We start from the raw sequence: 25401 nt of genomic DNA on the forward strand, positions 1-25401 counted from the left end.
TCAAACTTTTGGATGACTGGTCCTTTTACCTTTCAGCTTAAAATTCTCTTCATGAAAAACTCCCCTTGCCCCAACCTAAGGTAGCCACTTGACACTACAGCCCTTGTTTAGTTGTCTTCACAGCACTTATTATCTTAAGCTATACTACTCACTTGTTTTGTTTGTTGATTACTTCCTCTCTACCCCTTTGACCCAAGTTCCAGGAAACCAGGAACTTAGCTTGTCTGTGTCCTGCTGTTATGTCCAACCCCTAAAATAATGCCTGGCACAAGCTAAGCAGCTTTCAGCAAAAACCTGTTGCAGGATGGAATGTTTGGCTTTACAGAGAGCTCAGGGTTCAAGTTGGCTACTAGCCAGCAGGGCCTAGAACCCAGATCTCTACCCAGAAGTTGAACTAAGACTGGACGCTAGTCCCTCTTTCTAGGGCTCCTGAAGAACCACCCAGTCTCGTGAGGACTTCAAAGGACCTCCATGGAAAATGATAATAATGAAAACAACAATGGTTAATGATTATTGAGCACTTTCTAAGTACCACAATTAACACTTAATTTTATGTGTTAAGACAATTGCATTTACTCTTCACAATCAATCCTCACATTAAGGACAGGGAAACTGGGCTGGGATGTAGCTCAGTGGCAAAGCGACTGCCTTGCATTCGTAAAACCCTGGGTTCAACCCCCAGTCCCCCCCCCCAAAAAAAAAAAACAAGGAAACTGAGGCAATGAACTGTTTCGTAACTTTCCCAACATACAGCTAAATATACACAATTACACGGGTCCATAGTCTCAGGGGACAGTGGGGTACGTCCTCCTACTCAGGCGAGAGGAGGGCGGGGCACCGGCAGGGATTGGTGGGAGAGACTTGAGGCCATACAGCGGAAGTCCCGCCCTGCGTAGGAAAACTTCCGGTTCCAACTGCTCAGTGCTTATGTTGACCGGAAGCGTCCGGTAGCGCTGCGATGGTGCTCCTGGAGAGCGAGCAGGTATAGCCAGGCCTGGCCGGCCCTGGGACTGATGAAGGTTCGGGTTTTAGTTCCAGACCTCTGTGTCGCCTTGAGGGAGGGACAGGGACTTAGTTGACGCGGCGGTACGAGGATTTGAGGCTGCCTAATGGGGCCGGGCTTCTTATGTTCCAGTTCCTGACGGAGCTCACCAGGCTCTTCCAGAAGTGTCGGTTGTCGGGCAGCGTGTACATCACCTTGAAGAAGTGTAAGCAGCCACCTCGGCGGGGACGAAGGAAGCTGGGAGAGGGAACCCTGGAAGCCGAGCTATGCCCGACCTGGGTCCTAGTGTCTGGGAGGCACCAGAGTCCCCTGCCTTCCTCCACCCTGCACTGGGCACATTCAGGGACTTAGGCCCGGGATATTGGGAATTGCGGTTGGTGCCCCCTCTTCCACTCAGTGTTTGTGACCAAGGTCCGTCCCGGCTACAGTGGGCCCCAAGTATGTCAGAGGTCATCATTTTGTCAGGGATACCAAACCCAACGCGACTAGTGAGGTTTAATATTCCTATGTAACAGCGTTTCTGTTGTGGAAGTTGTAGTTGTTTCCAAGATTTGGCCAAACCTTTGATAGCATAAACAAAACTGGAGCGGTGACCGTGGATTAAGTCACCTATTTAGATCCCTTCTTTCCTATTTTAACCTTTGTCTACCTATCAGCAACGTATATGGCTGTACACTAGGATGTATTTTTCGTGCAGATGATGGTCGAACTAAACCCACACCGAGGAAGGGTTCTGTGGAGGGCGTTGAGCCCTCAGACAACAAGTGTCTGTTGAGAGCAACGGATGGCAAAAAGAAGATCAGCACAGTGGTGAGCTGGATTCTTAACGCTAAATTTTGGAGTTTAGAACGGAGGATGGATCATATCTGAACCAGGCTTTTAATTTTTTTTCTTTTTTAGGTAAAAGGTAGCAAATGTGTAGCTCCCAGACTATTTTGGGATGCAGACTTTCCTTTACCACATTAATAGTAGAAATCTCATTAAAATTAAAATGGAGGTAGAGGTCAAACACTTGTTATACTAAACTTTTTGTGGAAAAAACATATTGGTAATGCTGGTAGGAGTGCTTGGCATACTTATTTCCTTTTCTCCTTACTGTGTTGGGCCTTCAATAATTTCTTGGTATCATGATTGTTTTACTTTTGAAAAGTATTTTTAGTTGTAGATGGACACAGTAACTTTATTTTTATGTGGTGCTGAGGATTGAACCTAATGCCTCTGTGTGACAGACAAGCACTCCACCACTGAGCTACAACTTTTTTAGCTGATTATTCCTTTGTCTTTGTGGTTAATGTAACATAGTTATATGTTAGACTTGGTACATGAGAGAGTATACATTTAGTTCAGAGCTCTATTTAGCCCTATTTTCTAGATTATTCTAGTCTTTCTTTTCCTGGTAGAGGTTAAGTATAGCAAAGCAAAAGACTCTGGATTCTTGAGTGAAAACTGTATTCTGCTGGAGCAGATCCAGACTCCCCTCTAATCACAGTAAAATAGGTTATTCATGAGAACATAGAAATAATTAGTTCATAATTCTCCCTTTGTAAGTTATCTTGAGTAGACCTTTGTAGTAAAGCCAGCTTATGTGGTCTTTAAAAATAAAGTGGAATATCAAAAAATAGGAAAACCTGAGAATCTTTAAAGGTAATATTTCTCTTGCAGTAGCTTGCATTGTTCTTAGATTGGTCTGAATAAATGGAAAGCAGAAGATGAGGAGGGAGTAGTTTTTGTGTATGTTACTGAGAAGTCACTTGACATCTCTTAGAACCCAGGGAGAAAACTTAGGGTCATCTCTGTAAGGGATTTCAAGAGAGATAAGAAATAGAACTTCTGTAGAAGATCACTTCTGCCTATCCCTTCTGGTGCAGTTCTCATGTATAAAAAAGGCAGAGCTACTTAGCTTGTTCCTGAGGCAGACAGAGGGAAGTCAGGTAGAAAAATAGCCTTTAATGCAACATCAGAAGTTGGGGAGAACTTAGAATGTCATCTTCATGAATATTTTGAGATAATATCTGTGGTGGATCAGAGGATACTTAATGGATAAATAGGGGGTGACATCTTTTTTCTTTTTCTTCCAGGTGAGCTCCAAAGAAGTGAATAAATTTCAGATGGTGAGTTCCTAGTGTTGCCCATGTTCCCCTTCTCATGGCAAGAGAGCATAACAGTGAACACTTGAGTTAAGATTGCTATTTGGGGAGTTGGGCATGTGGTGCATACCTGTAATCCCAGCTTGGGAGGCTGAGGCAGGAGGATCCCAAGTTTGACACCAACTTAGCTAGACCCTGTCTTAAAAATAAAATGGAAGAGAGTGCTAGGGATGTACCTCAGTGGTAAAACACTCACCTCACAAATGCAAGGCCCTAGGTTGCATCCCCACTACTGGGGTGGGGGAGTGGTTGATATTGGGTTCATTGCTGTCCTGTGATGTTTTACCAGTATTTTTCAGGTAAAAGGTGATAAGCTATGAATTTCAACACTGATATTATTTTTCCTTTCTGGTTTTTCATCTAGATTTTGTTGTCTTAATTTCAGATATACTCTGTAGTATAGTTGAACAAGAAGTTGCTTGCCTTTTCCCCTTTTTGCTTAAAAATAAAGTAAAAAAGGTGCAGCTCACTGTGTGAGTGTTTTAAAAGGTACTATATTCTCTATTAGGTAGGCTTTCTGATTTTGGCTACCCTAAGTCTATTGTGGAAGTAGGGCAGCTCTCCACCAGTTGGTACCTCCTCCTGTTAATAAGGTCAGGCTGTGTGTTTTTCAGGCTTATTCAAACCTATTGAGAGCTAACATGGATGGGCTGAAGAAGAGAGACAAAAAGAGCAAGAGTAAGAAGAGCAAAGCAGCACAGTGAAGAGCACTGAGTTCCCTGCTTTTACCAACCACTGAATTACATATTTCCATTTTGTTTATATTTTTGTTCATAAATCTAGGTTTCTGGTTCCCCCATTAACTGTTTTCATGTGATATTAGGGTTATTTTGGAGAGAAGAAAGGTTCAGTGTTTACAAAGTATTTGTGGTAAGAAAGTAGTTTTATTTCAGATTTATGATGCATGGTTATAAATTCCTAAATTAGTTTTAAAAAGTCTCTGTAGTCATCCCTGTGAAGAGCATTGTATCATTAAACACCTGTTATCAGCACTGTGCTTATGTGATCCTTCCCATCCTTATCTCCCCCCCCCAACTTTTTTTTTTTGTGTGTCGCTGGGGATTGAATCCAGGGGCCTCACACATGCTATGTAAGCAGTCTTGAGTTACATCCCCTCAACCCCCCTCCCCCATTTTAATAGTCTGGCAATAACTAATTCTGGATGATGTGATTACTGAATGTTTTAGCCCCATTTTCTAGATTATTCTAATTGAAATCTGACAATTATAAAAGTTGTATCATCTCATGGGCATTCTTTCCACCATGTTGTATAAGTTTATCATTATAATTTATTAAGTTTGGAAGAGTTCTCATAGCCAGATGAAAATCTGCTTAACCACGTTAGGAAAAACATATTACAAAATCATTAAAAATAAAGATTCTAAGGTAATGATTTCTGGTGTCTTTGTGCCTTTTAGGACATTTTCATGTGCTTAGTCATTAGGATTAAGGGAAGAACAAGGATACTTTCTAATGTTCTATTTCCATAAAACCTTCAGTGTTAACAGATTTGCAATTAAAAAAGCTACACATATGATAAAGCATTTATTTTACCCAAAAAGATAAATTTATATTACACATGAAAAACTGACAAAGCTAAGTAGGGCATTTTCTTAGAATTTAAAGTCAATTTAAAATGACAGTGAATGTACAACATTCTATTATTCCAGTATAAGCCCGTCTGAACAATGTAATGAGTTCTTCAGGGTTAAAATAAGATTCTATAGTAGTCATCTCTGTAGCTATATAGAAACAGCACAGATACCCTGCAAAAGAAGGGAAAAGGCAGATTATAATGACAGTTTAGTGAGTGAAGAATAAAAACAACAGTTAAATACTTTTAGGAGATACGAAGGTAGCTTTACTTAATTAAAAACAAGAATGGAAGGCTAGTCACTAAAAAATTATGTTTCATAGAAGCTGTGACTGCAGTAAAAGGCTCTATACAAGGAGATCCCCATTTACCTCACAGCCTCCTAGTTGCCCTTTAAGTGGAATGAGAACATGAATGAGTGACATTCTGACATAAGAGTATAAAGTTATATTTTATTTCATTTAAACACTTATAGAAGTTATCTGGGTGAACAAAATGATAATTGGGATAGCTACTCCCAGCTCTGCTGTGTTTTATTATCAACAAGATCATGACTTGTGATTCACAGTCTGAGGAAGATTCATTGGTTGTCAGCTGCAGTTCTAACAGCTTGTCTTTAGCCTTCAAATCTCAATAAGAATAAAATACGTCACTCTAAAAGCTCTTCCTGAATTTTAACCCTGTGAATGAAATCTATGCCCAAGTGATAACTTACTTTTTTTCAACTTTGATGTTATAAATTTCGTCACAGACTAATTTGAGGTACCTTTGCTTTGGCAGGCGTGACAGCAGCTGCTTTACAGTTGTGTTAAATGCCTGTTCATCAGCATCCCACTGGGGAAAAAATAGATAAGACTTAACACGGCAGAAGGTTTATTACTTGGCTTCTTCTGGGTCAGTACTGATATGCCATTGTTCAAGTATACCAGAAGAATGTATTGTAGAACCAGCTGGGAGACTGCTGGGGTTCTTCCTTTCAAGCATCAATTTTTTTTTTCAGAATTGTTAGTGATTTAAAAAAAAATATTTTTAGTTGTAGATGGACACAATATTTTTTTATATAGTGCTGAGAATCAAACCTAGTGCCTCACATGCTAGGCAAGTGTTCTACCACAGCCACAACCCCCAGCCCTCCCTTTTCTTTAAAACAAGACTATAGGTACTATGTAGAGTCTAGATGCCACAGCCCTGATGTGCTAATATCCTGCCCCAGGGTGCTGTGACTTTAGATCAATTAATTCTGCCTACTGTTTACTTTGTATAAAATGGAGCTATTGTCTTTGATATGTGTCCATCTGACTGGATCATAAATCAGTAAATTGCTAGTAGAGGGGTATATGTAGTATATACTTGTGAGAGCAACAGAAAATGTAGTAAATAATAATTTTGGGGCAAAGTTTTTAATTTAACCTGTGACTAAACAATGGGTAGACATATATTCTTTGATATGTTGCAAAAATCATTTGTAGCTTTCATTAAATATTCTTACTAGTAACTATTCAAAAATGTTAAAGTTCTTATTTAGACTATTGATAATAAATGTATATACCCTATATAACAAAAGGGATCTAAATTAATTTTAATTTTTACAAAAGGATCTTTTGTATAGTTCTAGTCTACAAATGACCTTCCCTAGCTGGAGTTTGACAGACAGTATAGTAGTATAATTGTCAAGAACAGATTCTGCCAGGAGTGGTGGCACACATCTGTAATCTCAGCTGCTTGGGAGGCTGAAGCAGGAGGATTATGAGTTCAAAGCTAGCCTCAGCAAGTTAGCAAGACCCTATCTCTAAATAAAATATAAAAAAGGGCTGGGGGATGTGGCTCAGTGGTTAAGCACCCTGGATTCAATCCCTAGTACCAAACAAAAAACAACATCAAAAACTCCCATGATTCTGCTAGTCTGCCTGAGTCTAAATCCTGGCTATGCTACGTATTAGCTGGGTGACCTTGATTTAGGAATACATATAACTTATGAAAGGGCCAATGTTATTAAATTCCTGGTGTTGCCAGTATTTTCTGATACTGTTTTTAATTTTCTTTTGGTAAATCAACACAATGTAGAACAGTTTGTATTGCTTACCTCTAATGATAAAAACTGTAAGATTGTTTCTTTGGGTAGATCCACCTGTTAATTCACAGAAATGAACATCATATATCAGAACACATTGATTCAGGACTTCAGTGTCACTCTGGATGGATAGTATGAACAGGGCCGGCAGAGTGTGAAATACCTCTGTACTTTTTATAAAGTAGACTTGATGATCTGTGTGGTGATAAGATCTCAGTATTGGTGAACTAACAAGCTGTGGGAACTATACCCCCTATATGCCATAATTCAAAGCTTTGTTACACTGCTACTTGTACTTTGTAAAGAAAAGCTCTGAAACATAGAAAACTGATTTTGGTTTTCACTGCTTTCCTTCCTCCGTCTTTCAGAGGAAGAAAGGAGAGAGAAAAACAAACCTTCAATTTTCTCTCTAGTATTTTATTTGTTTAGATTAAATGTGGTTCACATCAGTAACAATACATCCAGATACTCGTGACACTGAGCAAAAAAGCCCTGAAGTCTGATGTCACACTTTGACATTATGGACAGAGGCCATCTTCAAAATATTAAAAAAGAACTTACAGCCAAAATTTCAATTTCACTGCTTTTCTGATGTAAATTGGCAAGAGTAGTTTGAAGTCGGGTTTGTACCTAGTAGGAAGAAAATGTAATTCAGAACATGTTAAACCAAGCCATCTTATTTCCTATTCCAGAAAACATGACAAGGTGACAAATCAAGGCCTATAAAAGTTTCCAATGTGGGGCTGGGATTGTGGCTCAGTGGTAAAGTACTTGACTAGCACATGTGAGGACCTGGGTTCAATCCTCAGCACCATATAAAAATAAAGATATTGTGTCCAACTACAACTAAAATATAAATATAAAAAAAAGTTTCCAGTGTGTAAAGATTTGCTTTTACTCTACCTCAGAAAGAAGGGGTGTCTAGTCATTTTGATCACAAGGAAAATAAATTTTCTAACTTCTTTATATTACTTATTTCTTTTTAATTTTGAAATGATGCCAAATAAAGACTCAGAATAATGAAATAGTACATGTGTAGGCAGAGAGATTTTAGGATTAAGCTAAAGGGGAAAGGGGAAGGTAATAGCAATAAGAACATGGAACTCAAAAAAATGGGTCTCCACCCATAAACAATCAGAAGAACTTAAAAATGAGGTATTTGATTTTTTCTACTTCAGTCCTATTTTTTTTTTTTTTTTGGTGGTGCTGGAGATCGAACCCAGGGCCTCATGCATACTAGGCAAGCACTTTCCCACTGGGCTATACACCCAGTCCTTAATTTCATTTCTACATAATGGATGCTTTCCTAACATATGTCCATGGCACATTCTAAGACTCATATTCAATATACTTAGCTTGGCATTTTATTACTTAATTTCTTCTATTCTCTAACTATATTGTGCATATGCTTGCTTCCAAGGTTATAAGCTCTTTGATGACTGGGGCCTTGTAGTGTCTCATATTTTACATAGCCATTAGCATAGCATTAGGCATACAGCACACACCAAAACCATGTAAGGAATGAGAAACCTGCTTCAAGTCATATTATTGACCACTATTGCTTTGTTATTCGGATTAAAAACAAACTGCCATAAGAGGCAGATTAGAAAAGTTCTGTTTAGATGTGATCATTCTGACAACAGTTGCTTCTTTCAGTGTACACTGACACTCTTTGGAGGATAGATGGGGTTGAATTCTGGCATCAGAGATGTTTTGTGTTGGTGAAATCTTGAGAAGCCATCAGGTCAGGGAAGTGGGTAGAAAGATACTTCCAAGAAATTCTGTGTTTCTTATTTTCATTTCCTGCTTACTTTCTTCTCTGATGCTCACATTACAAAGCCAAGGAAACCTTGACCAGATGTACCTGAGTTTCATACCGCCTCCTTGTGCTGGCTGACAGCTTCTCAGGGGCTATCACACTCACAATGGGAACAACTGTTGCTCCATGGATTTCGAACAAACCTGAGACAAGAGAGTTTCAGAATTTATGGTATTATCTACCCAGTTTCTAAAACACCACAGAAATGATGACAGTTTATTTGTAGCTCTCTTTTTGTGACTCTAAGGGCTAGGTCATGTCTAGGCTTTGTATTCTATCTGTGCTACTAGCTACACTTAACCTAGGAAGAACCTAGAACCACAACAACCCAGTTTGCTCTCTTATTGGGTGGAGATATACCAAAGCACTGGGAGGCAACATGAGTCCCCCAAACTTCATGAACCTCAGAAAATAAAACTCTTGTATTACTACTACTACTTTTTTACTTTTATTTTTTGTGGTGCTGGGAATTGAACCCAGGGCCTCACATTCTAGGCAAGTACTCTATTACCAAGATATATCTCCATTTTTTTTTTTTTTTTTTTTTTTTGAGACAGGGTCTTGCTAAGGCTGGCCTCAAACTTGTAATCTTCCTGCCTCGGTCTCCTGAGTACCTGGCATTACAGGTATGTACCACCATACTCAGTTCAACACTTCTTTCAATCCCTCAAAGTATTGGAATGTGATGGTGACATAAAGTTAATCCTAACAGAAATAAAAGGAAAGACCTGATTCTGTTAAAAGCCAAATATGCCTTCCTGTGGGCTTAACCAGAATGTTTCTTTTTCAGTTTTTTTTTTCAGAAGGGTTGTTAGAGGTGATGAGACTAAAGGCATAATCTCTTTGTTGGATTTCATGGAAACCAAAAATGTACATCATGACTATCTCCAAGGAATTTCAAAATATTTTTCTCAAATCCTCTGCTTGAGGGAAATTTTCAAGAAAATGATCCACATTTAATCTATACAATAAACCCAGTCTAAGAAAGATTAAACTATTTGTAAAAATAAGACAATAAGATCAGAAGAATCACTTAACCAATTTTATCTTTTTCTAGAATATGGGTTTCAAAGCATAGATAGGAATTCCATGTGGTACAATTTGTTGTATACGTGTTACTTTAAAAAGATATTTCCAGTGTCACAAAGAATTAGCTACAGTCATAAGTGCTTTGAGCAAACACAAACACAAGCAATATTATGTTCAATTTTAATTAGTAATTATACCTGAAGCATTAGACCCCTTCAGATTTTGCACTGCAAGATTATCGGAAGCTTCTCTAAAAACAAGCAAACAAAAACAATTAGGAAAACAGTCAATAAGACAGAAGCAACATAGAAAACTCACAGTGAGCTATACATATAGTGAGCCACTTTTTCTACTGACTATGAAAACACATGCCTATTGGTTATTAGTGGGAAGAAAAATAAAAACAACAAAAAATTGCACTTAGTTATGCTTTTGGTCAAGAGCAAGTTAAAAAAAATTACAAAGGATGTCATTTCAAGTTAACAAATGCCTAAAGAAAACATTCTGATTTATTCAGCTGGGTTTGAAATCTTGGCTCCACACAAACAGCTCATTTCAATGAAACAACATGGGTGTTCTTTCCGCTGCCCTCATAATACAAGGAAACATTAGCAACAGCATGCTCTGTCTTCATGTGGCAGCAGCCTTGGCGACCACCCACAGGAGAACATTTGGTAAATAAGGATATTCTTTTAAAACCTGTAAATGAATGTTCTTTCAAATGCTGTGAATTAATTTAAAGCTTTTGTGAGACACAATAGCACTTTATGTTGGGAAAACCAGGGAAAAAATTGTTTGCAGGGAAAAAAGATTTTGAAACTTTCTGTTAAAACTAAATCTCATCCAACTTTTTAAGTGTCTTAAAAGTGTTCACCTATCCTCACTGTTATGTAGTTGTTGTGGTTTTTTTTGTTTTGCTCTTGGGGACTGAATCTAGGGTCTTGAGCATGCTAAGCACATCTCTATCGACAAGTTATACCCCCATTAGTTAGCCACCTTTTACTTTTGCTTTTAAAACTCTGATTCGGATTATAATTCTAATATCTGGTGACTTTAAGAATATTACATTGTCTCAGAAAAGCCAGTGAATTTATCAAAGTTGGTTCACATGGGAAGAGGTGGCGCTACAGGAGGAAGAACAAAGGAAGGAGTGTTTTTTTTTTTTTTTCCCTATAAGCCAGGATTTCTCTATCTTGGTACTGTTGACATTTTGGGCCAGATAATTCTTTATTGGAGGGGGGAGGTCAGTCTTGTGTACTGTAGGATGTTTTAGCAGCATCCTTGGCTTCTAATAGATACCAGCTACACACTCCTATTGTGACAACCAAAAAACGTCTCCAAACATCGCCAGATGTTCCCTGGGGACAAGACTGCTACTGACTAAGAATCACTAATATAAAGAAAAAGAAAAAAAATCGAGTATTTTCTGATTACAAGATTATGTGTGTTATAAATAATAATAATAATAATAATAATAATTTAAGACTCGCTATAATCCCACTAACCCCAAAGAATTACAGTTAAATATTTAGTACATTTCCCCAGACACTGTTATATATATAGATTGCATATTTTGGTTAAAACAAAAGTTGGATTATACTAGCCATCCTACTTGTGGACATCCTTCTAAGTCAATAAACTCAGCTTTATTAGAATCACCATTTTAAAAGGCGGTATAGTATTTTGTTGTGTTTTCAAAATTAAAAGAATCTTCTAATGTATATTTTGATATTATTATTATTATTTTTATTATTATTACTATTATTACTACTACTCTGGGGATCAAATCCAGGGCCTTGCCCATGCCAGGCAAATGCCACATTTCCAGCTTTCATATTTTGATATGAAAATTCTCAATGAGAAATTCTCAAAGTACAGTCCAGGGATCCTTGGAGGTCCCTGAGATGTTTTCAGGGGTCTGCAAGATCAAAATAATTTTCACAATAATCCCAAGATGTTAGTTGTGCTTTTGCTTCATCCTCCCATAATATGCAATGGAGCTTTCCAGACCACATGATGTGTGGATAATACAACAGACTGCAGAAGCAGATATGAGAATGGTCTCTTCCAATAAAGCTTTAACGAGATAACAGGAAATGTACAACAAGGTCTTAAAGAAATTTGTCTAAAAAATGCCACTTTTTGTACTAAATGTGTTTTGTTTTAAAAACGTTGCTCTTATAGAGTGAGCTATTTTTCATTAAAAATATGTTATTTAGGTTAGCATGTAATGGGGTTACTATTGTTATTTAAAGTAGAATAAGTACATATTTTTAAATGTTTAAATTTTAATTTCTAACAAAATATTGATAGATAAAATCCACATAAACAGAAGTTCTCTGTGGTTCTCAAATTTTTTTTTTTAAAGATAAGAGTGAGAGAGGAGAGAGAGAGAGAGAGAATTTTTTAATATTTATTTTTTAGTTATCAGCAGACACAACATCTTTGTTTGTATGTGGTCCTGAGGATTGAACCCGGGCCGCATGCATGCCAGGCAAGCGCACTACCGCTTGAGCCACATCCCCAGCCCTCAAATATTTTTAAGGATATAAAGAAGGCTCTGAGATCAAGAAGTTTGAGAACTGCTATTATAAAAGATATCTTGATACATATATATGTATATATTTTTTGGTGGTGTATGATTTGATGAGTTTACAACAAATGCAATCATCACAGTGCTCTATGAATAGTTCCATCATCCTAAATATTTCCTTATGTGGTTCCCCTCCTCTCTTGCTCCCTGGCAACCACTGACTTTTGTCCCTAGAAGTCTACCTTTTCTAAAATGTCAACAGACATCTTTATTCATGCCCTGATGAAAAAAGTTTTACTATAAATTCCTGAATTGCTGAGTCAATTTAAAATTATTTTATAGTTTTAATGCTTTTAATCTTTGCCAAATTTGAATACAGATGGCTGAACCAATTTCTCTTTCATCATGAGGATATGACATTTTTTCCCAGAACATATTATATCTTTCAAATAACATGAATAAAATACTACTGAAATTCATGATTAACAGACTGAATAAGATAATAACAGACAGATTTTGGCTTCTTAGGCCTTTTAAAATGAAAAGAAAACCAATTCTTGGAAATATCATTGCTATGGTTTGAATATAGATTCATGTGCTGGAAGCTTGGTCCCCATTGTGGCAACATTGAGAGGTGAAGGAAGCTTTAAGAAGTAAGGACTAGTGGAAAATAATTAGATCCTGGAGGACAGTCTCCAAAGAGGCTAACGTTGGTCTTATAGAGTGAGCTGGTTCTCACAAGAGTGGGTTGTGGTAAAGTAATCCCACCCCATATGCTTATCTTCTTTCACGGGTAGCCATTTCCTTTTTCCTCATTTCTCCTTTGTTGTGATGTAGCCAAGAGGGCCCTAACCAGAGGCTCTATGAATAGATTGCCCAATCTTGAATTTTTAGCTTCCCAAACCATAAGCTAAACAAACCTCTTTTCTTTAAAAAGTACCCAGCCTCAGGTACTTTATAAAAACCAAACAGAACAAAACAGACTAAAATGGTTATGATAAACAAATGTTGAAAGCAAGATATGATCTTATCTAGGTTATAATTAAATTGCTGATTGAATTATTTGGAAGCAACAGAATGGTTCATTTAAAGAAATTTCCCTAAAGGTTCAAATTAACTTTTAAAATAAATTTACCTAGGTTCTATATAGGTAATTGTAGTTAGGCTTCTGGGCTTTTGTTTACTGTTACCTGATATTCTTTTCATCATTGACTTTAGTTCTCAGTTTCTGCACAACATGGTCCACAAGATCGAACTCCAGCACACGCTTCTCTGTTTGCCTTTCCTTTTCAAAAGACTTAACCTAAAAAGAATGAGACAGATCTATCATTTGGAGGTTTTCAAGCCAAAAGGGTGGCTCTGAGAGACTATTAAATGAACAGTTTAGATCAGTGGTTCTTAACCAGCAGTGATTTTGTTCCCTGGGGGACATTTGGCAGTTTGGAGTCATTTTTGAATGTAACAATGGTGGGGCTGCTTCTGGCATCTTCAAATAGAACATTAGCCTGGAATGTTGTTAAAAAATGCATAGGGCAGTCCTCCACAACAAATAATTATCTGTCCCAAATCATTAGAAATGTTGCTGCTGAGAACTCTGATCTAGTTTGAACTAGTTCATAATAGATGACAGAATTAAAAAAACAAACCAAATGCGTGTGTGTGTGTGTGTGTGTGTGTGTGTGCATAAAAGGCCATGATGAACTAGCTCTCATTTAATTGAATTCATTTACATTTTCTTCCCTTTTAAATATCCTCAATGAGTCACCAAGTTTTCTCATATCTCAGAACTGCCTATAATTCCTCCCTCTCCTATACAAACCCAAATTCTACCATCCCATTTATGATACCTGCTTTTTTTTTTTTTTGAGAGAGAGAGAGGGAGAGAATTTTAATATTTATTTTTTAGTTTTCGGCGGACACAACATCTTTGTTTGTATGTGGTGCTGAGGATCGAACCTGGGCCGCACGCATGCCGGGCGAGCGCACTACTGCTTGAGCCACATCCCCAGCCCCATGGTACCTACTTTTTAACCTTCACTCTTATGGCCAGCATCCAACCTTGGCCTAGGTTAGCCTGACACTCTTTTTTTTGTTTTTAATTGATTTTTTAAAAAATTTTGACAGCGGAATGCGTTACAATTCTTATTACACACATACAGCACAACTTTTCATATCTCTAGTTGTACATAAAGTATGTTGACACCAATTCGTGTCTTCGTACGTGAATTTTGGATAATGATGTCCATCATATTCCACTATCCTTGCTAATCCCATGCCCCCTTCCTTTCCCTCCCATCCCTCCGTACCATCTAGAATTCATCTGTTCCTCCCATGACACTCTTCTTACTGCCTTCCCTGTCTTACAGTATTTCCTTAGTTACTCCATTCCATGCTACACATCCCTGCAGATTAATTTCTCTCAAATACAACTCTGATGTCCCCTTTTGTCCAAAAATTCACTGGCTCCCTCTTGGTTGCTAAATAAAATTCCATCTCTTTGGTTGGGCATTTGGGTTGTCCACGATCTAGCTATAACCATTATTCTGCTGAAATATCATTTTGTACAATACTTCTACTTCACCCAAAATATATTATTCAGGTTAGATTAGAATTATTCTCTCCTACCTGTTCTGATCTTTGAGACAACCAACTGAGAAAAACTACCATGACTTTTGCTATTCCCTCTGCTTAAAAGTCTCTATATCTATATCCTAACCATTCCCGAGGGTCTGGCATAATACCACCACCACCCTGAAGACTTCCCAGCTGCCTCTAATTTGGTTTCCCAGGTCTCAGAGAACTTTATCCATACAACTTTGATGGTGTTCAGCATTTTCTAGCTCATAAATATGCACAGATGTCTTATGTTCCCTACTGGATGATAAAATATACTTGACAGCAAGGCCTGAGGCTTAAATATTTCTGTATCTTCTCTGGTTCTAAATTTAATTCCATCCACATTGTGAATGTCTAAAACACATATGCTGAATGGATATGTGAAGGGATGTCTTGCTTCTCAAATATGAAGATGCTACTGATCTACCATTAATAGACAGGAGCAAGATTCAGAAGAGCTTGACAGGCTGGGATGATGTATTGAAATAAGATCACATTTAACAAAGATAAATAAATTCCTGTGCTTAAAACTCTTGTTATAAAAGGCCAGTCAGACATGGTGATAACTGTGGAAAGGCCAGTGGGTTTTACTGATGATAATTTTAGTATGAATCAAAAGAAGCACAAGATTGCTAAGCGTTAGTTTATTCATAAGCTATGTTAGGATAAGTATGGTATCTGGATTGTGGGAGGTCAGAGACCCTTCCCATTTAATAGGAACATGTTTAAAGCACTCTAGAATTCCAGTGTCACATTTAAAGACAGATGCTGACAAAATAAAATGAGTCTAGAGGAGGTTAACTACGAGGGTCAAGGATTGGAAACTGTGCCATGAGGAATAGTTTAAGTAACTGGGATATCTAAATCAGAAAAGAGGACACTATAAGTAACATGGCAGCTGTCCCCTAAAATTTATTTCAGAGAAAGAGGAAGAATTTGACTTGTTATTTTGACTATGCTAGAGGGCAGAAGCAGAACTAGTGAGTGTGAATATAAAAAAATGTGTGGGATCTAACTAAGTGAAATTTATAGCACTAAATGCTTACATTTAGAAAACAAAAGGAAAACCAGTTCAAAGCCAGCCTCAGCAAATTGGCAAAGCCCTAAGCAATTTAGCAAGACCCTGTTTCTCAATAAAATACAAAAAAGTGCTGGGGATATGGCTCAGTGCTCCTGGGTTCAATCCCTAGTACCCCCCCCCCCCCAAAAAAAAAAAAAAAAAAAAAAGCAAAGAAAAGGGTCTAAAGGCAGTGACTTAAGCCAGTAGCTGGCACTGGCAAACTTTTTCTTTTCTCTTCAGATACTTTTTTTTTCTTTCTACAAACAAAGAATATAAAAAGGACTTCTAGTTCATGGGTCCTAAAAAATAGGATATGATATTTGACAACATATTAATGAATAAATAAACAAATGATTAAAAAAAAAAAAAAAAAGGATGTGAGCTGGATTTGGTCCAGGTTGTTGTTTGTTAAGCCCTGATCTAAAGTTCCATATGAAGAAACTAGAAAGAGAATAAATCCAAACTCATCAGCAGAAGAAAATTATTAATAAGAATGCTCTTGGGTTGGAGTTATGGCTCAAGTGGTAGAGTGGTTGGCTGGGTTCGATCCTCAGCACCACATGAAAAAAATAAAAAAAAATAAAGATATTGTGTCCACCTAAAACTAAAAAATAAATATTAAAAAAAAAATAAGAGTGCTCTAGAGTGTCCTAAGCATGTTCCTACTAAACGGGAAAGGTCTGTGACCTCCTACAATCCAGTGGAGTGGAGATAGTAAATTAGAAAACAAATGAGAAAGTAGGCAAACAACACCAAAAGTTGGTTCTCTGAAAAGACAAAATTAATTAATTTACCTCTAGCTACATTTATCAGAAAGAAAAGAGTGAAGACACAAATTACAGATATCAGGAATGAAGGAAGGGACATCATCACAGATCCTAGAGATAGTAAAATAATAATAATGATAATAATAATAATAAAGAAACATCTGAAAGATGAAATGGAAAAATTCTGGGAAAGATACAAACTGCCAAAACTCATTCTAAAAACAAAGAGGCATCTGAATAGTTCTACATTTAGGCCCTTGTGATTTATGGGTAAATTCTACCAAATATTTGAGGGTGCAATTCTAAGAATGATTGTACAGAAAACCTATAGAAACAAAAGAACAGAGCCCAATTCATTTTATGAGGCCAACTTTACACTACTCTCCAAACCAGACACCACCACAGTAAGAAAAACAGGAACAATAATGAAAAAAGTTGATGATCTTTTTTTGGTACCAGGAATTGAACTCGGGGGGCCCTCAACCACTGAGCCACATTCCCAGCCCTATGTAATATTTTATTTAGCAACAGGGTCTCACTGAGTTGCTTAGCACCTTGCTGTTGCTGAGGCTGGCTTTGAACTTGTGATCTCCTTCCTCACAATTCATTTTATGAGGCCAACTTTACACTACTCTCCAAACCAGACACCACCACAGTAAGAAAAACAGGAACTTTTTGGTCAGGAATGAACTCGGGGGCCCTCAACCACTGAGCACATTCCGTGAGTCACTTGCTGTTGCGATTCTCAGCAACAAATAAAATAAATAAGTTAATTAAATAAAGTTATAAAAAATATTTTTTATTGTGTGGTGTTGTATTTATGAATATATTTTTTAATATTTTATTTTATTTTTTTAGGTGGAAACAATATGTTTATTTTATATTTATGTGGTGCTAAGAATTGAACCCAGTGCCTCCCGCATGCTAGGCAAGCATGCTACCACTTGAGCCACATCCCCAGCCCAATTTATGAATATTTTTAGTTATATAAAAAAGTTAAATTGGTTAGGAAGCAGCCCGAAGATATGTCAATCAGCAGGTATTGGCTCTATTTATTATTGTTATTATTATTATTTTAAAATGGAGAAAGAGAATAAGGGGAGAAGTAGAAATGTGCTCAGCAAGATTCCCTCTTCCTTATTTTATACATTTTTTTTTTTCAAGAAGAAGCCCAGCAACTCAAAGGGAGAGCTGCAATAATGGATTTCCACCCCATATAAGGCAGGCTACAGTGGCAAGGCCAGTGCTCCACAAGGAAAATGTAGTTTGGGAAATTTTCCTGCAGTCTTTACCTTGACATGGCTTCCTTCTTTATCCGAGACAAGGGCCACATAGGTGATTTCATGGTGTCTGCAGTACTCTTGTAATTCCTCTTGGGACTGAAACAAATAAACACAGTGTACTGAATAAACACAGACCACCTGGAGCCACTTCAAGTAATTAAGGAGAATGAAAATAACGGTCTTCAATTGTATTCCCAAAGCAATTAATAAATATGCTGATTTCAGGGGATATAAATATTAAGCAAGAAAAGAAAAGGATAAAGAATTTCTTGCCTTCCCAATTTTCCTGATTATTCTAAGGGGTCCTGAACAATCAATGTGGCAAGGCATAGTAAGAGGTTTTCAATAGCTTCAAGTCTTTTTTTATTTTTGTGGAGCTGGGGATTGAACCTGGAGCCTTGCACATTACTAGGCAAGTGCTCTACCACTGAGCTACACCCTTAGCCCTTCAAGAACTTCAAGTCTTAATGGAAGGTGCCAAGAATTAAACAATGTGTGTACAAACAAGCACACATAGTGAAAAAGCTTTGAGGAAAGCAAAAGAACCAAAAGGAATGCTGAAAGGTGAAAAGCAAAACTAAGCACAAAGCAAGCCAGAGAAGCCTGTGGGGGATGCCACTGTGCAGGACTGAAGTCACTGGTCATGGGTTTATATTTCACTGTAAGATACATTTCTCTAACAATCTCAGGTGAAGAGGATGTTGCTGTCAAATGATTAAAAACTGATGGTCAGCACTCTTCTGATATAATTAAAATACAGAATACATAAAATGGACAGCAGCAGTTGTAGAAGCCTCTTGGTAGGTGATATGAATGGAGCAGGAGGGTGGCAGGTTGGTGTCCCTGTTCATCACCAAGCCCTGGGGCACCTTTAGCGTGGGTGACTATGCACTGAAGATGACCCTGGATGATCTCCTGGGAGCACACCCCTTTTGTGATCTGTTTGTGACAGCACGGATGCTATTTATCTAGAGCTCCCCCCAAGTGTGCCACTTTTATCACCTTTGCACCCAGGGCAGGTGTCAGATCTTATGCTGGCAGTGAGGCTGAGGATACAAAGTCATAGATACATTAAACCCAGAATGCCTTCAGAAGTATGGTACATTGGCCAGGGGTGGTGGTGCATGCCTTTAATCTCAGCTTCTCAGGAGGCTAAGACAAGAGGATCACAACTTGGAGGCTAGCCTGGGCAATTTAGAAAAACCCTGTCTCAAAATAAAAAATAAAAAGGGCTAGGGATATAGCTCAAGGGTAAAGCATCCCTGGTTCAGTCCTTAGGAACACTGAAAAAAAAAAAAGAAGGGGGGGGGAATGAAAAAGTAAAAGGTAGGCTAGCATATGGTTCTGCAAAGGTGTCTATATCCTAACTCCTAGAACCTGTGAGTGACTACCCTGGTTTATCTTGGTGGGCCCAGGGTAATCACAAAGGTCCTCGTAAGAGGCAGGCAGGCATAGCAGAGTTAGAGAAGATGTAAGGTAGAAGCCTGGATTAAAGAGGGAAGAAGATGCTACAACTGCTGAGTTTAAAGGTGAAGAAAAGGGTCATAAGGCAAGGACTGCAGGAGGCCTCTTCAGAGCTCGAACCTGGAAGATGAGATTCTTCCAGGAGCCTCCAGAGGATTGAGTTCTGCCAACACCTGGATTTTTTTTTAGTGTTTTTTAGTTATAGATGGACACAATATCTTTATTTTTATGTGGTGCTGATGATCGAACCTAGTGCCTCATGTGTGAGAGGCAATCACCACTGAGTACAACCCCCAGCCCCAACACCTGGATTTAAAACCCAGTGAAAATGATTTGAGACTTCTGACTTCCAGAAACATAGGATAGCAAATACATGTTGTTTTAAGCCATTAAGTTTGTTATTGCAGCAATCACACTAATACAGGAAGCAACTCCAACCACAGGGATAAGCAGAGTTGGACAGAGTCTAAGAAACAGAGGATGATCTGTCATCTAAGCTGTAACTCTGCATTTCACTCATAGGTGCTTTCTGTCCCATTACCTGTGACCAGTCGTATAGGATTTCTGCCGTGATTCCTGCTGACCAGAGTTTCTGGGTTAAGTTGATAGCCCTGGACATGGACATCTGGCCGACACTTACAACCAGGAGGTCACAGGAGCTTATTGTAACCTGGAGAAGAAATAGTGGTTACACTTAAAGAATGACACTGCAGATGTGGGACAAACAATATGAGAGAAGGTGGCACTCATGGGTAAGAAGGCATTCTTAGAATCTTGTACAACAACAAGGAAGGCTTTGCTTAAAAATGACATTGGGAAACATAAGACAATAAAAAAAACTTTTATATTCCTTTTTTAAGATAGAAATTATTTTAGCTACTATGGGCAAGTAAAGGAACCATTCTTAACTCTGTAGGCAAAGAGGTTTCGTAAGTGTTTGCTACAACTAGAACATCTCCCATTTACATATTGCATGACAGATGAGGAAAAATGAACATCTAAAGTCACCTTGCTGGACTAAATTGCAAGGATTGCCTATCTATAGCCTTGTATCTATTATATGAAAGATCATTTCCCAAATCCTCAGCCTATAGCTGCTACACTGATGAGATACATATGTGATCTCTGTTCCTGGCATACACTTCCTAAAATCCCTAGAATCTTCAAAGTACTTTTTCTATGCCAATGAGGTGACTGACATGGGGACTGGTCACTGAAAAGACCAACACAGGATAAAAGGGCTGGGACTTTCAATCATATCCTACAACTTCTGGGGAGGAAGGGGAAGGGAGATGAAGGTTAAGTTGACTACTAATGGCCAAGGATGTAATCAATCAAGCCTATGTATTGAAGCTTCACCAAAAACTCAAATGACAGGGTTCAGAGAACTTCTGAAAAGCTAAATCTGTGGCATTTTCTGGAGGGTTGCATGCCCTGAGGAAATGACACTATCTGCAGTTAGGAGGAAGAGTAGACAGAAAGAACTAACTTGGAGGTCACCCAGAGGGAGTCTGCTGTTCAACACTGCTTCCTTGATGTGTGACAATACAAAAGGAGAAAATAAGTTTGTTTTTTTCCCTTCTCAATTACAAATAATGCTTTTAGGAATGAAAGATATTACAAAGCATGATCGAAAGTCAAGCTGGGACTTACAGGTTCTTCCATGTTGAGGACAGCAGCAAATATCTTGTCTATTGCAATACTGACACCAACCGCAGTGGGAACTGGCCCCAGAGCCTGTGGACCTCTAAACTGGGGAATCTATGGAGACACAAACAGTTCTGGTTATGAAATACAGAATAAACTGCGACTATCAGGAAAGCAATGATTAATGAGCAAGCTCTCTGTCAGCAACTTATCAAAGGATTCAATGAAGAGTGTGAGTGTGTGTGTGTATGTGTGTGTGTGTGTGTGTGTGTTTTAAGACAGAGAAGCACGTTTAGGAAAATAACAAATATTAAATCTAGATCTGCATAGTTCAATATGGCAAATATGAACTGACAGGTGCTGCACATGTAAAATGCACACCAGCTGCAAAGACTTGGAGTAAATAAAGAACGTAAAATAGCTTGTTGATAATTTTTGGAAGTTTGAGTAAATGTTAAAATGAAATTTTGGATATAACTAGGTTAAATAAAACATATCACTAAAATTTCACTTTTTATTTACTTATTATTACTAGATAATCTAAAATTATATATGTAAGTTCCAAACCAAGACAGAGGAGGTATACTTTTCTTTTTTTTTTTTCTGATGCATATGATGTTTACTACTCATTCATAAGAGAAGTCAGAGTAGTGCTTGCTCTGGTGAGGGAGAGGTATACTTTTCCCTACTCTTCCTAAGTATAGCTAAAAATCCTGGATGTTACATATAAAACAAGGAGACTCTACAAGTGGAGAGAGGCAGACTGTCTAGGGACTGCAGAATGCGAGGATGACAATGGTGAATTCTCAGGTTTGCTCTTTGCTTCATACATCATGGATTAAGTACTGGAGAAACTGGCAACCCAGAAATGCCAAGAGGAACAAGAAAGGGGAAACCCAGTAAGGCAGATAACTTTAGACAATAATTTCCCTGCTCCAGCTAAACATCATAAAAAAAAAAAAAAAAAGCCCAGGCCCACTCCCACCAGTGAAGGCAGGGTGCAGAGTATAGTCACCCTTACCCTGGCAAGGTGGCTTCAGAGGAGAGCAAGCAGAGAGCTAGGATTTTCACATCTGCCTAGCAGTAATGCCCACCACCTCCCCACAACAATGCCAGTGGAGGCCAAGATCCCCAGGATACTGGATTTTACCCTCACCCCCAGGCAGCAAGAAAGTATCCCTCCCTACTGGGGTGGGGCCAGAGGAAGCTGAGTGGGAAGATGTGATTATCACTGGCCTCTTGCCAGTTCTCTCCCCCTACCATGGATAGGTGGAGGCTTGTGGGAAGCAGTAACATGGTGCCCTTCCACCTGGAGGTGTAGATGGAGGCTGAGTGAGGAATCTGGCACTCCGTGTCCATACCATGTAGCATCAGAGATGGCCTGCTAAAGCATAAGATCCAGATAAGTTCCAGTCTCATAACATGAGACTGCAGATGTCCAGGACACATACATCCTACCAAGAACTGAGATATATAAAAGTAACAGAGAAATATTCAACACACACTAAAACTAAGATCACATACCTGTTGGAATTACATGGCAAAGATTTTAAAGCAACCAGCATAAAAATGCTGTAACATGTATCACGAACAGGCTTGAAAACAAAAATAAACAAAAATCTGAATGCATCTCAGCAAATGAGAAGATAAAACAAAACAAAAACCTCACTGAATGGGCCAAATAACAGACAAGAGGAAAGAAATGGTGACATTAAGTTAAAACAACTGAAGTCACTCAATCTGTAAAAGAGAGAACATAGGCTATGAAGTAAAATGTGCCAGAAGCCCAAGGTTAGAGACGATAAAGAGACAGAGTGGCTCTCTCTTTCTCTCTCTCCAAAGAATGCCTGAAAAATTCCCAGGGTTGGCAAAAGACAAACTTGAGGATTTAAGAAAGAAGCTAAGAACAGAGCAGTATAAATCTGAAGAAATTCATGCCAAGACATATTATAGTTTAATTTCAAACTCAAGACAAAAACAAAATCATGAAAGTATCAAGAGAGAAACATTTTTCCTAGAGGGTAAAAGTAATTCAAATTACAGAGGATTTCTCATCAGAAACCATAAACTTAAGGGAAATTTAAGAGAATTTTTTTCTCCTCTTGAATTTTAAAAATTGTGTTTGACAAAGCAAAAAGTTTAACATTGTTTGATGTGGATCTCAATGGCATAGAGCAAACACTGAGGGCAATTAGATCATAAATGAGGCACAGGTAAAGGGATGCAAAGGGAGGGAGGTTTTTGCCCTTGAGCTATACTGATAATGCCAGGAGATAGGTGATAGAACAGTTCTCTTGATTGTGGCAGTCCTTACAGGAATCTATACTTTTGATAAAATGGCACAGACTTACAGATACCTTGTACCAATGTCAATTTTCTGCTTCTGATATTTTATAGAAGTTAACAAAGGATTGTAATCGCTAGAGGAAACTGGGTAAAGGTTCTTCAGACCTCTCTATACTACCTCTGCAACGTCCTGTGAGTTTCTAATTATTTTTTTAAAGTTTAAAAAATTACAAATGTGGTTCACATTATATTTGTATATCTAGATGAATGATACAGAGATATTCAATTGTATTACTGGTTTAACTTTTTATGTAGGCTTATAAATATTCAAAATAATAAGCTCAGGAAGAAATAAAATTAAGCCAGAACTAATAAACACAGGGTGAGGCCTCACCAGCAGATCATATCTGCCACCAGCTGCAAGGATTTCAGGTACGGCTCTCTGCCTCCGTCTGATAAATGCCACAAACTGGAAGATGATTCCATTGTGCTGTTGTACCTTATAAACCAAGCCCAAGTTGATCAAGACCTAGAGTAAAATGCCACACAAATGTGTCAAGGACTGGAGATTTAGAATACAGAATATAACACTGAAAATGCTGTTTTCCATCAACAGCATCAGAATAATCCATTTAGCATAAAGAAAATACTGAGCAATTTCTGGCATGAAGTCTGTTTAACTGTAGCCTGCCACGCAAGAGAAAATATATTCTCTTCAAGAATAAACATCACTGGCTGGGCTGTGGTTCAGTGGTAGAGTGCTTGCCTAGCATGAATGAGACACTGAGTTCGATCCTCAGCTCCACATAAAAAAATGAAAGAATAAAATAAAGGTATTGTGTCCATCTACAACAAAACAAAAAACCAAAAGAGAACAAACACCTCTCTGAGGCTAACACAGTAAGAATTTCTATAGAAGGGCTTGAGGATGCAGCTCAGTGTTAGATGACATGATGACATGAGGCTTTAGGTTTGATCCCCAGCACTGAAAAAAAAAGAAGAAAAAAGAAGAAACTCCTGCATGGTAGGAATTGAGATGCTTGCAAAGAAATCCTAATTTAAGCCAAAATTATTTGTAGGTATCAAATGTTCCAAAACATAGAAAGTAGAGCTTTTCTGTTAAAATAAAACACTAGCATTAAGGAAATAAAAAACATTTCCCCCGTGGGCTATTGTTAATGCTACAAATTTGTCCTGCTACTATCAAACAGTTGCCAAACCTGTAACTTTATGCCAAGTTTCTTCAACAGTCCAACAACCTCCTCTAGGTCTTTTAAGCCATACTTCACCAACTGGGCAACACCTGTTTTCTGTTTTATTAGTGAATTTATTGTTGATGTTAAGTCTTGCAGTTCCCCCTTCTGCTCGATAAACTTGTAGAGTCGGCAGAGCTGGAAAGCAATAGGCAGAGTTAGCAGTCAATCCATGGCAGGGAAAGACTCTTTGTTCATGTGCTCAGGGAGTTCGTACACTTCTAGGAACGGGGATTTTGTGGTCAATGGTAATTTAAGCCTTTGCTGTAATCCAAAGGGTCATCCTTGTGTGATAGTAGAAGCAAATGTGACTCCATTTTGTTTTTGACTTCATCCTGTAAAACAACCATGCCAAGAAGAAGGGTCATGACTGGGGCAAGATGTTCTTTTCCTTTTGCTATAGAAACCTTTAAGAATGCAGAACTACCTATTGGGGCATTGTTTCTGTAACTGGGGTGATTGGGCTGTGATTGGTTAGACTTCCCACCACTTGACTGCACTCTGCTTCTGTAACCTGGCTTGCTTGCATTGGCTAGACCCCCAAACATCCCTTTTGCGGTTTTTAGGCTTATAAGGAATGACCTTGCAATTGTTCAGGGCTGATCAGGGGAACAGCTTTATGTTCTGGTCAGTTGCCACTAGTGTGCTTCATTAAAGGCTTGATTTGATTATACATGAGTGGTCTGGAAGTCAGTTTGTGAAACCCTGGGAGAAGCTTTAACTATAACACTTGCCCCCAAACTATAAAGCACTTCACAGAAGTGCTTCAGACACATACATCTCACTTTACTAACATGCCCTTACAGTTGATAATGACCCCAGCAAAGCA

General features: G+C 38.2%; 2 protein-coding genes across 15 annotated transcripts in view; one reads left to right on the top strand and one right to left on the bottom strand.

The window, feature by feature from the left end:
* Positions 1–867: 867 nt before the first annotated feature.
* The window catches only part of Srp14 (signal recognition particle 14), a 41691-nt gene continuing 17157 nt past the window's right edge, over positions 868–25401 (top strand). The window contains exons 1-6 of one of the 6 annotated variants that reach the window (XR_013438837.1): positions 868–982; positions 1136–1208; positions 1701–1813; positions 3082–3114; positions 9192–9260; positions 23431–23511. Coding sequence is in view for 5 of the 6 variants with exons in the window: in XM_078049844.1 (XP_077905970.1) it covers positions 959–982; positions 1136–1208; positions 1701–1813; positions 3082–3114; positions 9192–9320 (372 nt within the window). In the remaining variant the exon portion in view is untranslated. Of the gene's footprint in view, positions 983–1135; positions 1209–1700; positions 1814–3081; positions 3115–3764; positions 4143–9191; positions 10547–19908; positions 25246–25401 lie in introns of those variants that run through there. The other 5 variants (XM_078049846.1, XM_078049847.1, XM_078049845.1 and 2 more) reach the window with 5 other exon arrangements.
* Positions 4683–25401, bottom strand: part of Eif2ak4 (eukaryotic translation initiation factor 2 alpha kinase 4) — a 103153-nt gene continuing 82434 nt past the window's right edge. For 7 of the 9 annotated variants that reach the window (XM_078049835.1, XM_078049836.1, XM_078049834.1 and 4 more), the window contains 12 exons: positions 24540–24710; positions 23714–23848; positions 21040–21147; positions 19928–20056; positions 17932–18018; positions 13387–13499; positions 9861–9913; positions 8680–8777; positions 7377–7445; positions 6828–6872; positions 5460–5578; positions 4683–4916 (listed from right to left, as the gene is read on the bottom strand). In XM_078049835.1, the coding sequence (XP_077905961.1) occupies positions 4859–4916; positions 5460–5578; positions 6828–6872; positions 7377–7445; positions 8680–8777; positions 9861–9913; positions 13387–13499; positions 17932–18018; positions 19928–20056; positions 21040–21147; positions 23714–23848; positions 24540–24710 (1185 nt within the window). In that variant the 3' untranslated portion in view covers positions 4683–4858. Of the gene's footprint in view, positions 4917–5459; positions 5579–6827; positions 6873–7376; positions 7446–8679; positions 8778–9860; positions 9914–13386; positions 13500–17931; positions 18019–19927; positions 20057–21037; positions 21148–22293; positions 22418–23713; positions 23849–24539; positions 24711–25401 lie in introns of those variants that run through there. The other 2 variants (XM_078049840.1, XM_078049839.1) reach the window with 2 other exon arrangements.

The sequence above is a fragment of the Ictidomys tridecemlineatus genome, chromosome 5 (genome assembly GCF_052094955.1).
Source record: "Ictidomys tridecemlineatus isolate mIctTri1 chromosome 5, mIctTri1.hap1, whole genome shotgun sequence".
NCBI lineage: Eukaryota > Metazoa > Chordata > Mammalia > Rodentia > Sciuridae > Ictidomys > Ictidomys tridecemlineatus.